Source organism: Gorilla gorilla, chromosome 14 (assembly GCF_029281585.2).
Source record: "Gorilla gorilla gorilla isolate KB3781 chromosome 14, NHGRI_mGorGor1-v2.1_pri, whole genome shotgun sequence".
Lineage (NCBI taxonomy): Eukaryota > Metazoa > Chordata > Mammalia > Primates > Hominidae > Gorilla > Gorilla gorilla.
The window spans coordinates 50477620-50491353 of NC_073238.2; the positions used below are offsets into that span (position 1 = coordinate 50477620).

A 13734-nucleotide genomic window follows, 5' to 3' on the forward strand; every position below is an offset into this window, starting at 1 on the left:
AATGCTCTCCCTCCCCTTTCCCCTCAACCCCTCGACAGGCCCTGGTGTGCAATATTCCCCTCCCTGTGTCCACGGGTTCTCATTGTTCAACTCCCACTTATGAGTGAGACCATGCGGTATTTGGTTTTCTATTCCTGTGTTAGTTTGCTGAGAATGCTGGTTTCCAGCTTCATCTATGTCCCTGCAAAGGACATGAACTCATTCTTTGTTATGGCTACATAGTATTGTGTGGTGTATATGTGCCACATTTTCAAAGACTTTTTTTTTAAAAAGCAAAGTATAGAGGCCGGGCACGATGGCTCATGCCTGTAATCCCAGCACTTTGGGAGGCCGAGGTGGGCAGATCACGAGGTCAGGAGTTTGAGACCAGCCTGGCCAACATGGTGAAACCCCATCTCTACTAAAAATACAAAAATTAGCCAGGTGTGGTGGCGGACACCTGTAATTCCAGCTGCTTGGGAGGCTGAGGCAGGAGAATTGCTTGAACCCGGGAGGCAGAAGTTGCAGTGAGCCAAGATTATACCACTGCACTCCAGCCTGGGTGACAGAGCAAGACTCTGTCTCAAAACAAACAAACATACAAACAAACAAAAAACCCACAAAGTATAGAAAGACAAAGAGCAGAAATCAATGAAATAAAAAAATGAGCTAATATAGAAAATCAATGAATCAAAATCTGCTTCACTGAAAAAAAATCGATAAAACTGACAAACCTTTTTTTGCTAGACTGATCAAGAAACAAGGCAGAAAACACAATTTATCAATACCGGGAATGAAAAAAGCCATCATCACAGACCTGTAGATGTTAAAACGATAATAAGATCATGTTGTTAAACAAATGTGACAATTAAGATTAAATGGACAAATTTCTTGAAAGACATAAATTAACCAAACTGACACAGAAAAAAACAGCCAAAAGGAAAAAATAGGGAATTTAGTCCTATAATAATTACAGAAATTGAATATGTAATTAAAATTTTCCCACGAAGAAAATTCCAAGCCTAGATGACTTCACCGTTGAATCCTATCAAACATAACATTTCTACACAAATTGTTTCAGAAAACAGAAGATTTTCCATTTCATTTTATATGACCAGTATGAGATAAAGACATTGTAAGAAAACTGCAAACCAATATCTTTCATAAACAGACGCAAAAATTGTTAACAAAATATTAGCAAATATAATCCAGCAATAAACAAAAATTATCTACACCTTAAGACAAAGTTAAGTTTTGCATTTAAAAAAATCAGTCATAATCACCACGTTAACAAACAAGAGGAGAAATTATCATCTTACTAGATAGAGAAAAAAAGACTGACAAAATTTTACATCCATTCATGATAAAATCCTAAACTAGGACTAGAAGGAAACATTTTTTTAAGCTGATAAAAAAGCATGCACAAAAGGCTACAGCTTACATCATATGTGATGGTAAAAGACTTAACATTTTCCCTCTAAGATCTGAAACAAGGCACGTATGTCTACTTGGGGCTCTCCTTTGTACAAATGTGTCTCAAACAAACAAGGACTCACAGGGAAAGGTATCTGGGCCAGATACAACTTGGAACCCTCCGAGAACTGCCTGTTCTACCTTTCTTGAATCTTTAAGACTTGTCTAGTCCTGGAAAAGTCTTCATTTGTGGGACACTATGGCAAAGCTCAACATTTCCCTTCTTCTCAAGTGAATAGACACCCCCAAAATTATTACACCACCATCATGTCAGACTCATGGGTACACAAAAATGTGATGACATCATTTGGAGAATACACACTTTACAAGATAAAAACATGTTTATGTATTTATAAATATATAATGAATGGGATTTCACCAAGAATATAAGAATTAGCTAATTTTGATTAATATGTTCTAATAAGAATGCGAGTATCAGAGAAAAAAATTTCCCAAGTGCAAAAATATTGGCCAGAACCATCATTTCCTTAACATTAGCAAACATCATGTTGCACTACTGCTTAAAAACAAACAAAAACCCAAAACCATATGTAAAGCAGGTGAGTGGAAGAGGAGGAGGAAGAAAGGAAACAGACTAGAAGCAACGATTTCAGATTCACAGGCATGGTCAGGTTAAGAGGGAAAGGCAAAAACTAATCAGGGATGGTGTTTACCTCCTGGGAGCTCCCAGGCAAATCTCTAAAGAGAAAGGGGGAGGTCCTTGTCACAGCTCTTCTTTTTGAGAAACAAAGATTTCTAGTCCTTCAGATAATGCCACAGATGTGAACAACCCCAAAGCATCTTTTCAGTCTACTAGATGAGTGGTTTTAGATTTTAGTTTTCATCAACCATTAAAATTTTAAAAAGAAAACTAACACGTAACTTTGGGGGACCAATAAAGGATTCCCACCATTAGATCTGGACATGAAAAATAATGAAAAAACAAGGAATAAATGTTTCCTCGCATCATTTCATTATAATCATTTGCTAATATCAACATTATTTTAACATCAAATAAAGTATGGAGAATACAATCTTAGGATATCAATTGTATAATATGTAGCTTTAAAAAATACTCAGTGCACTGTATTTTTCTCATTTTGCTTCAGATGAATGAGATCTATGGGACAGCACTGGCCAGCAGGCCCTAAGTCTTGACCTAGCAAGGCAGCAGTCATGGGAATGAAGCCCTTTAGAGCCAGAGTAGCCTATCCACCATCCCATCCCATCAAGCCCAAACCCCATCATCTTCCCACTAATCTTCAGCAGATGGAGGGGGACCATTCAGCAAAGAACTTGCTCAACTTCCTCCCTGATCGGGCCCCATCGAAAAATTCATGTGAATTCACACTGAGCCTAAACTCCTCCTCTCCATTTTCCATGGAAGAGACATTCTTCCACCTGGTTCTGGATTCCCTTGCCTTCTGCCTCCTCAGGGATGCTCACTCCATCACCAACACCTCCTTATCAGCTGCGGGGGATTAAAATTATTTGACCTTCCTCCCACTGACAGGTGGGGTCTATGTGCCTACCCTTGGATCTGGGTAGACCCTGTGATGGCTCTGACCACTAGCATATGGTAGAAGTGGCCTGGGCCCAGGCCTGAAGAGACTGGCAGCGTCCCCTTCCTGTCTCTTGAAACACTCTCTCTAGGAGCCCTAAGCCACCATGAAAGAAGTCCAATGACACTAAAACTACTCTACTGGAAAGGCTTCAGTTGACAGCCCCCGCTGAGCTCAGACTTCCAACCCATGCTGGCAAAAGTCCAGATACGCAATGTCTTGGACCCTCCTGACTGGACCATCCACCAGCTGAAAACTATGAGTACCTCAGTTAATGTCATGTAGGCAGGATTGCTTGGCTGAGCCCTGCTCGAACTGCTAACCCATAAAAACATAGTTACAATAAAATGGTGGTTGTTTCAAGCCAGTAAATCTTGTTTTAATTTTTATGCAACCACAGATAACTAGAATATGAGGATCTTCAAAACTTCTTTCTCTCTCTCAGCTGCTTCTTTTGTAACATAAGCATATTAAAGTCTGGCCTCTTATCAAAATCTCGTACTTTACCCTCAGTCCTTTTGTAAATACTTCACACCTTCATTTCATCTGTGTTCCTGTCTTTCTTTCTGCAATGGTGCTTCTTCTCTAACCATACCAATGAAATTATTTTTGCCAAGATCAATGACATCTAGGTCTGGCTCAATACAAATAGTCAATTACCAGCTCTTAACCTTACTTGATCTCTCTGCATCACATGATACTCCTGAGCACCTGTTCCTTTAGGAAATTCCTCTCCCCTGGTCTGCTCAATACCACTGCCTCTTGGTATTCTTCTTATCTCCTTAGTAACTCTTTGTGTTCCCCATGGATTCCTTCTCTGCTGCCTGTACCTTAAATACTGAGAATCTTTCTAAGGTTCTTTTCTCCACTAGTCCCTTCTCTACGTGCTTCCCACAATCATCCTATATCCATCCCTATGTCCATTGCTTCAAAGAAATGCTGTGTCCTGATTCCTCTGAGCCTGTATTTCTAAGCCTAGACCTTTCTCTGGAATCAAAGGGCCAACTCTGCACTCCAAGAGGTATTCAAACCTAGAAGTATTCAAGCTCAACAAGAGTAAAAATAAATTTACCTCACACTGCCATTCTACTGTCCTTCTTCGTCAGTGGATGGTGTCACCATCCACTTGGGAGTTACACCTCACTTATCCTTAGCCATGCTCATGCTGATTCTTCCTAGTTAATACATCTAGAATTGGCTTATTCCTCTCTATCTCATTGCTAACACCATAGCTCAGGAAATTATCATTTCTTATTATAGACTACTTCTGGCCTCCAGATGCAATTCACTGTGTTACATCCTATTAGAGTGTTCATTCTAAGGTATAAATCTCATCATAACACTCCTTTGCTAAAATCCTTTAGCAACTGCCCAACAGACTAGGTTATAATTTGAATTTCATAGCATGAAATACCCAGCCCCTACTTACTACCTCTCATCTTTTGCCTCTTCCCCCTTGTGACCTGAAGGCCAACCATATGGACATACACGCAGTTCCATAAATTCACTGGACTCTCTAAGACTGCCAACCTCTGTACCTATTATTCCCTCCATATAAAATACCCTTCCCTGATTTCCAAACCAAATTAATTGCAATGTGTGGAAAGCTCAATTTAGCTATTGCCATCTCAAGAAAACTTTTACTGTCCCCTTACTCTGTCTTAGAAAACTTTCCTAGTGTCCTTATTTTGTGTTCTCATCATGACATGTATTAAAAAGCATAATTTTCTACTTAATAGCCTATTTAAAAGTCTGTCTGAGCACTAGACTCAGAACACCTTTGAAGGCAGGGACTTACTTTTTATATCAGTTCTCCAATCCTTCTTTGGCATGCACTGCAGACTCAGAAACATTTATTGAATGACTACAAGGCTGAATGAGTGAGTGGCATCTATTTGTTTGCTAAATTTACTAGTTTCACTTATACTTTTAATAATACTACAAAAAATTATAAAATTAATTAATTTCTCCCTACAAAAGAATAATGCTTAAAAAGTGCTATATTAAAATTCACCTTCTTAGTTTTTCCTTGCTTGAATGAAGAAGAGAGATCTTTTTGTTTTTCTCGAACTCTGACAACGAAGCATTTAATTCAAGCCCATTGCCATTCCTTAAAGATTCAGGGCTAGAAACAAGAGAAAATCATACCATATATTAAAGGGGAAAATTGTCGGGCAAAATTAAATAATATGCACCAATACACTAAACAAAGGATAATTCTCTAAGTCTCTTGCTTCATACAAAGGGGCAATAAGTGTCAAAACACCATATCTTAGACATTTGGTGCAGAATGTTTATTTCAAAATTTCAAAAGAATATGTTATCAAAATCATCCTAAATTCAATGACTGATCAAAATTCTAAAATAAATTGTTAACAATACATACAAGCAGGATTAAAACATTCTGACCTCATCAATTATGACTACACCATATTATATGACTATGCACCCTTCAGAAGGAAAGGTACATTACAGGAAAAATGCATAAAGGATTAGAAGGACAAGATACACCCTAGGCCAACCCGACCAGCAAAGCGCAGGTTCCCTCCATTTTAAAATTTGTCATTTAATGGACATTTTCTGGCTCTACTATTTTTGCAGAACTTCTTCAGGCATTCTGATTGATTTAAAAATACATTAATCTAAGAAACTTGCAAACTAATCCTATTTCCTCTATCCTAAGAGATATAACTTGATTTGAAAATTTTATTTACAGTGGTAGGATACTGAGGGAAGACAGAAGGATTCAAGATGAGTAGAGATCAAAAAGCACATGCATACTATGTAGTCATAAAAACTTTTTTAAAAAGAAAAGCAGTTGCAAGTAATATAAGAAAATTAAGACCTTCCAAAACCTTTCCCAACCCCATATCCTAGATAAGGGTTAATACGGCAAGCCTCTTTAAGATTAAAATGTTAAATAAGACCAAGAAAGCTGTTGATATCTCTGCGTTACCAAAGTCAGCTTTGGTTTAACCACACTTAATGACTGCCAAGTCCCTTTCTTGTTCAAAACAGTAGATGGCCACATTCTACAAATTCTGGAAGTGACTAACTTAAAATTCTCACCATCATCAGTACGCATGCCCTCAGCAGTTATGTCCATTCTTTGTATCCCTAGGCTCTACTTAAAACCTCCTTGGAAATCAGCTTAAAGTGAAGGGAAGAAATTCACAAAAATTGAATTTTATAAGCATACTAGCATTGGAAGGGTCTGATCCCCAGTTCAACTGCCTACCCAATCCAGGTTTGAATGCCAGTTCTAATATCTATGAGAGAGAGAGAGACAGAGAAACACAAGGAGACACAGAGACACACACTAAAACTTGCCTTGTATACCAAACAAGAAGATTCCAAAAGCTACATGAGGTATGTAAAAGATACTAAATCCTTTTTAAAGGGAGATTTTCAATAACTAGGGGGATAGGTTCATGAGTTCGAGAAAGACAACGGGAAGAAGCAGAGTAGTAGGTGTATAACAGGTGAGGCTGATCTTGTCTGTTTAAATATTGGGGTTCCATGTAAAATTTTTGTTTGAGGAATTTCACTGCTTTTATGAAGTTTAAATACCATTGCGCTATTTAACTTTGCTTAGTGATAACACAGACTCTAATACTGATCATATTCCCCAATGATGGGGAACTCACTACCTTACAATTTGACCTGTTCCCCTGTGGTCAAGTCTAATTGTTTATGAAGTATTTCCTTATATTAAGTTGAATACTTCTGTAATGTGTACCCATGGTGCCAGCTCAGGATTCTTAAGTACAGCAAATGCTGCACCCCTCTTCCACAAAATAGCCACAATCAATAAGTTCTCTAAAAATATTGCTATTATGAAAAAGAACAAAAAACTAACCAGGCAAATAGATCAGTAGGAAAATATCCCAGGTGTTCGCTGTAGGACCTCTGCAGGGGCAATCCAAGTTCTTCAGGTCCAGTTGCGTTTTCAATCTTAACTGAAAGTTTTGAGAGGGGGACTATTTATTTCTGAAGTCACTTAAGGAGATGACGCTAATCAAACACACAAGCCCCAATCCTTAATGCAGTTGTCTTTTACTCAATAGATTTTACAAAGCAGTATTTTTAAAACTGAAAGCAATTTATAGATTTCTGTGAAATATAAAACCACCTAGGTTAGAAAGCAAAAACTAAAATACTCTATATTATTTACCCCGGGATACCTTTAAGCCAGATTCTAGTCACTTAGCGACAGGTGTGCTTAAAACACATTCGACTGAGTTTATTTATCAAGTTCCTATTTATAGGTAAATGTCAGGAGACAAAAAACATGCATGAGTCTTCAACAAGCAGCTGCACTGTCGAAATATAGCATCTGAAAAAAATTTTTTCCTTTTTTGCAGCTGCTCATCCTCAGAGCAAAGACGAGACAACTGGAAGCAGACATGGTCATGACCAACAGAAGGGCATGGGCAGGTGACGAGCAGCTGCTCTATTTCACTGAGAACCAAATAAGAAGAGGTTGCAAAAGCCCTCGGTCACCAAAGTTAGCCATTTCCAGGAAGAACCACAAGGGCTGGGAGCCACTGGAATGTCACAAACAGACTCACTCATCTGAATATTTAAAAAGAACATTTAAAAAGGACTGTTAAAGTAAATCTCATATAATCATTATCAGGAGAATCCAGAAAATGTCTTTCAGGCCCATTTTAAGAAAAAATCATCTTAATTTTGCCAGCTTTATTAAAGTATAATTGACAATTCGAAATTGTACATATTTAAGGTGTACAACTTGAGTTGATAATATACATATATATTGTGAAATAATCACCACAATCAAGTTAATTGACATATCTATCACGTCACATCGTTACCTTTTCTGGTGATGAGAACACGTAAGATCTACCCTCTTAGCAAATTTCAAGTAGACAATACAGTATTGTTAACTATAGTCACACTACAGACCCCCAGAATTTGTTCATCTTACGTAACCAAAACCTTGTACTCCTTGACCAACAATAGTCCCAATTTAACATCATCTTAATTTTAAAAGATTTCTTATTTAGTATCCCAGGCCTAGAAAGACCAAAAATAGTCACTGACCAATAATGATTCCAGTAGAATTTAATTTCCGTAATTGGAGTCTGTCCTTTCAAAACAAGCCAAATGAAAGCTAATTTAATTAAAGTGTTTAGATACTGGTGATATGCTTAATATAATAGGCAAAGAGTTTAGAAATGTGAGGTCTAATTGAAGCATTGACATTAATCCTCTGCATCTAAAATCTGAAACAGAAAGGGCAACCACCCTATTAACTTTAAGAAGTAAAATAATTTATATGCAAGTGTTTTGCAAAGTAGAAAGCACAATACAATTGTAGGTTAGGGCCCCTGGCTTTTAGATAATCACACAATGACACAGCACGGTTAATTCCATTTTAATGAGTAAGAAATTATGGTAGCTAGGCTACCAAAAAAGAAAAAAAAATAGTAAAAGGCGAAAGATTTATACGATCTGAAGAGAAACCAGAGTATGGATTAAGAAAATGTGGCACATATACACCATGGAATACTATGCAGCCATAAAAAATGATGAGTTCATGTCCTTTGTAGGGACATGGATGAAACTGGAAACCATCATTCTCAGTAAACTATCGCAAGAACAAAAAAGCAAACACCGCGTATTCTCACTCATAGGTGGGAATTGAACAATGAGATCACATGGACACAGGAAGGGGAATATCACACTCTGGGGACTGTTGTGGGGTGGGGGGAGGGGGGAGGGATAGCATTGGGAGATATACCTAATGCTAGATGACGAGTTAGTGGGTGCAGCGCACCAGAATGGCACATGTATACATATGTAACTAACCTGCACAATGTGCACATGTACCCTAAAACTTAAAGTATAATTAAAAAAAAAAAAAAAGAAAAAAGAAAAAAAAATAGTAACACAATGCTGCTATCAACCCCCCACCCAAAACCCTGTGCCTACCGCAGCACTCTATTTGCCCTTGGGCAACACATTCTAAACCTCTGAAGATGTAGTTTTTTTCTTTCCAGGTAAAGAATACATATTTCTCCCTTTATTTTATTTATGCTTGTTTTTGTCAGAATATATGAGCAGAGTTTTCAAAGATTTTAATTCAAATTTTGAAACCTTTGGAAATTTTTTACTCACCAGTGTTTGAGGGACATGTTGTCCAGTATTTTACCACATTACTCATTTTTTCCATTGTCAGTGGTTCAGTTAAAGCAATATCCGTTCCATGCCCTGAAATACAACCTAAGAATCTTTATATTAAATATTGACCTTATAGTTTCTATTTAGAGAAAAAACAAATACTATATTTAGCAGGTACATACCTTTAAAATTTTCAGGGATTATAAAAACAAACAGTGAATGTGTATTTTTCTTTTTGCCAAATCTGAGAGAGGAAAGAAAATGTTAAAATGAAGCAAAATCATTATTCAAAAAATTGAGATTCAGGAGTTTAGCTTATTAGGAACTAACTACAGTGATTTTCTTCATTTCTTTAGAATTTAAAATAATATCATTAATATGGAAATTTAGTAAAAGTAGCATCTCAAATCAGTGAGGAAAGAGATGAATCACTTTTTCTTAAAAATGAAAAAAAAAAAAAGCCTGAACTTTATCCAAATTTTTGATCAGATCATCAGTTTACAAGAAATTTGTGGAAAGAAAGAAACATTTTAAAGAACATCATGGGAATGAAACAAGCAGAATCTAGAATGGGGGGAATTCTGTAAGACAAATGACTCCTTTTAAATATATATATAATTAAAGAACAAGACAAGAAAAAGGAAAGTTGAATCCTGATTTGTATAAACTCACAGTTTAAAAAAAATCATAAGGATAAGCAGGGAAATTTGAATGCTAATGGGATATTTGACAATACTAAGAAGTGATTACTAATTTTCAGGTATAATATGGGTTTTGTGGTTATTCTCTGAGTCCTCACCTTAGAGAGGTACCAATTAAAGTATTTATGGATGAAATAAAACAGTATTTTAGATTTGTCTTAAAATAATCCACTGGTGGGCAGGGGTGGGAAGGTAGGGAGAAACATGATGAGCCAGATGTGGGTAACCGCTGAGGCTACATTATGGGTGTATTATTATACTCTCTCCCCTTTTATTTCTTGAAATTTTTCAAATAAAACTTTTTTCTTAAAGTGGCATTATAGTTCACTAAACTCAGTACAGTAAGTCTGGAATTCGATAATTGGATGGATACTGAGCCTTGGCATTAGCCAAAATGAAATGATTTTCTGGGAGAATGTGACTGTGAAAGAGACTTTAAAGAGAACAGTTTAAAACTACCTAAGAAAAGCAAACTATTCTCAAATACTTTAAAACATCATTTATTAGCATGTGGTTATATATGGTTATTATTTATTTATTAAAATGAGAACTGGGATCACCCCCACTGTATAACATTGTTAGTTTATCTTACATATGCATTTGGAAGTAAGTATACATTCTATATTTCAAATTACATTATATATTAATATAAATTTATATATCTGAGTCATATATATTGAGAACCTCTTATGTGCCAGCTCTGTGCTAGGCTCTGGGGGATATCATGGTAAACAGACAGACAAGGTTCCTGCTCTCACACAGCTGGAGGTCTTGGGGCAAAAAGACATTAAACAAATCATTATAGATAATTTTATGGCTGAAAATGTGTCCAATGCCAGGAAGGAAAACCAAAAGGGCCAAGAGGAGTCCACGTCTGGGCACCAACCTGCCTCAGCAGCCTTGGGGAAGGCTTCCAGGCAGACAACCCTTGGTTCTGGCTAGACACAGAAAAGGCTGGGGAGAGGGGGAGGGCAGAAAGCAGACGTGCAGCACAGAACACTCTGGGCAAAAGGCACAGCATATGCAGGAGCCCTGGGGTGGTCGAGAACAGGTGAGTTTGAGAAGGTACAAGATGTCCAGGAAAGCTCTGGCACAGGGCATCTGAGGAAGAAAAGCATAAGTGGAGACCAAACAGCGAGGGAGGGCTGGGCTCTGCTCACAGAAGGCCTGGTAGGCCACAGGAAAGGTTTGGTATTGAAGAAAAATGGGCAACGGAAAGCTATGAAGCTCAGGAGCAACCAACACAATTACATTTGCATTTCAGAAAGACCACTCTGCCTATGATGGGATGCGCTGATAGGGGTGACACAGGTGGACTGGAAAGACCCTAGGGCAGTGATCCAGGCACAAGCTGATGGTAAGGAAAGCGGGCATACCTGTGAACCTTTGGTAAAGTTAAATATTTCAGAGTATTTACTAAATTAATTACTTCAGACTAGCAGGATTATTAAGAAAATGTGACACCACATTGACGTCCATTCAGACTTGATTCTGTGCTATGAATTCTGGGGAGTTTAGGCTGAGAGAGAAGAAAGGAAAGAATATATGGTTTTTATGAGGAAATGAGAAACTCAGAATATTATCATCAAAATAGGCATATGCAGGAGGGAGGATAGAGTTTGCCTGGCCAACCAAATGTGGAGGTAAGAAAGGCACTTCCTACACTGGTGTAGGTGGTGTGGTGACACAGAGGGAATAGGGGGATCAGAATGATGCCTGCCAGGATGTCAGCATTTCATATATATATGAAAATAAATATATACATTTTAGACAGACAGAAAGATAGATAGATAGATAGATAGATAATTTTTGTTTTTTTTTTTTTTTTGAGACAGGATCTTGCTTTGTCACTCAGGCGGGAGTGCAGTGGCGTGGTCAAGGCTCACTACAGCCTCACCCTCCCAAGCTCAAGCGATCCTGTACCTCAGCCTCCCAGGTAGCTGGGACTACAGGTGTGTGCCATTACATTCGGCTATTTTTTTGTATTTTTAGTAGAGATGGGTTCTCACTATGTTGCCCAGGCTGGTCTCAAACTCCTGGCCTCAGGCAATCTTCCCGCTTCAACCTCCCAAAGTGCTGAGATTACAGGCAAGAGCCACTATGCCTAGCCTCGTATACATATTTTTACGTGATGAGAAAGTGTGGATTATAACGGAGGTACAGACAACAGAATGAGGAAAGAGAGGTGAAAGGGAATAATGGACTGAGCAGACGGGACTGAAAGAAAATTATTGGGTAGTTTAAATGTTGAAATAAAAAATACTGCATAGTGGATTCAAAAAAGTAAATTCTCCTAAGTTAAATGATTTTTTAAAAACAGGTTTGTTTGCTTTTAGAAATCTTCCTATGTCCATTTTTGAAAACCCGACTTTTCAAAAATTTGAAAATTAATTTTACTGACACAAAAATATGTAAGATATGGATATATGGATTTATATGCCCTGATGACTTTCAAATTTCAAGCTTTACATCAGACAAAGGTGGGATTCTTGGACTTTTGTTATTAGCACAGAATCAATTACCAAACACACACTCCCCCTGCTATATAGGGAACTCCTGCAATCAATAAGAGTTCCCAGAATCCAATACTCTGGTCTTAAGCTCAGCTGTTCATTCACATTCCCTACAAATCAATAAGCTAAAAGAGTTTCTAGTTTCTAGGATCAACCAGAAAATGTTCTCTTTTTTGTGAATGAATATTCCTTGAAACAAAACTAAGCAATGCAAAAACAAACCAAAATAAAAATCACTTTTATCCACACCAACTGATAGTACTTCCTCTTCTATATACCAAAATCAAACTGTAGGCTCTGAGACCTTCTCAATTAATGTCTCTTGTGTTTGCAATTTATTTGGGGACAATCCATTTTCCCTCATGTTTCACGATTACGCTGTTTAAATGTCATGATGTTTCCTGAGGCTACACCTCACTTTTGAGATTGGATACTGATATTCTGGGTTCCATTCCTATGCCTGCCTGCAGTGCCCTCTAGAACTGGAGCCAGCATCAGCTCAACCTGCAGCAGTACCCACCCACTGTCTTGCCCCCATCCCCGGATCTGTCTCTGGTAGCTGAAAAAACAAAGATCATATACAAGTGTTTTGAGCTGAGTTGTACACTCTGCTGATCAAACGGTCTCAGGAAAGCCCTGGCCTCTGAAATCTATCATCTAAGAGGGCCAAAGAGGTGTTATAAGTCCCTATGAAGCCTGCGGAAATTTCTACCTTTACTTCTCTTAGAGCCATAAGGATTTCCAGGGACAAAAGCCAGTATCATCTTTGGGTTGTGGTTTTCTTGAGTACAGTTACCCACTATTCTGTCCGTGGGCTAAATGCGGCCAAACTAACCTGGTATGACCTACGTGGGACTTGTAACAAATAATGTTCTTGTTAATTACTTAATTAAGCTCTGATAGTTTATTCTGGCTAATAGTGAAGAGTGGTGTGCCCTGTTCCCACTCGGCTCTCCCACAGAGCTCCTGCTGCAACATTCACCATGTGACATGGTGCTAGAAGTTATAAAGACCTGGAGTTGTCCTCAGTTCCTATTCACTTCCTCCACCAATTCGTAGGACAAAGGTTTTAGTAAAGCTACTTAGATGTTTTGCTGTTACTGTGTTTATTGTCGAATATTCAGAGGAGTAGGTCATGTAAACTACCTAGTAAGATTTAATGAGTTACACTGTCAAGTCAAGGATGTCTTGGAGACATAAAAGGACAACTTGTTAGATCTCTGTGGCTCACAAGATTGGGTTTCCTTAGTGATCAGTTAGCTGGTCAGACAATTAAAGCTACATGGGGAAGAAATGAAATCAGATTCAAACTTGATTTGTTGACGGAGCAGATGGAGCCACATCCTGCATTCCTTTTCTGTT

General features: G+C 37.9%; 1 protein-coding gene across 4 annotated transcripts in view; it reads right to left on the reverse strand.

The window, feature by feature from the left end:
- Positions 1-13734, reverse strand: part of SOHLH2 (spermatogenesis and oogenesis specific basic helix-loop-helix 2) — a 48306-nt gene that overhangs the window by 16657 nt on the left and 17915 nt on the right. For all 4 annotated transcript variants that reach the window (XM_055360646.2, XM_063697261.1, XM_063697260.1 and 1 more), the window contains exons 3-6: positions 9341-9402; positions 9156-9260; positions 6874-6973; positions 5029-5139 (exon numbers count right to left, since the gene is read on the reverse strand). In XM_055360646.2, coding sequence (XP_055216621.2) covers positions 5029-5139; positions 6874-6973; positions 9156-9260; positions 9341-9402 — 378 coding nt within the window. The remainder of the gene's footprint in view (positions 1-5028; positions 5140-6873; positions 6974-9155; positions 9261-9340; positions 9403-13734) is intronic.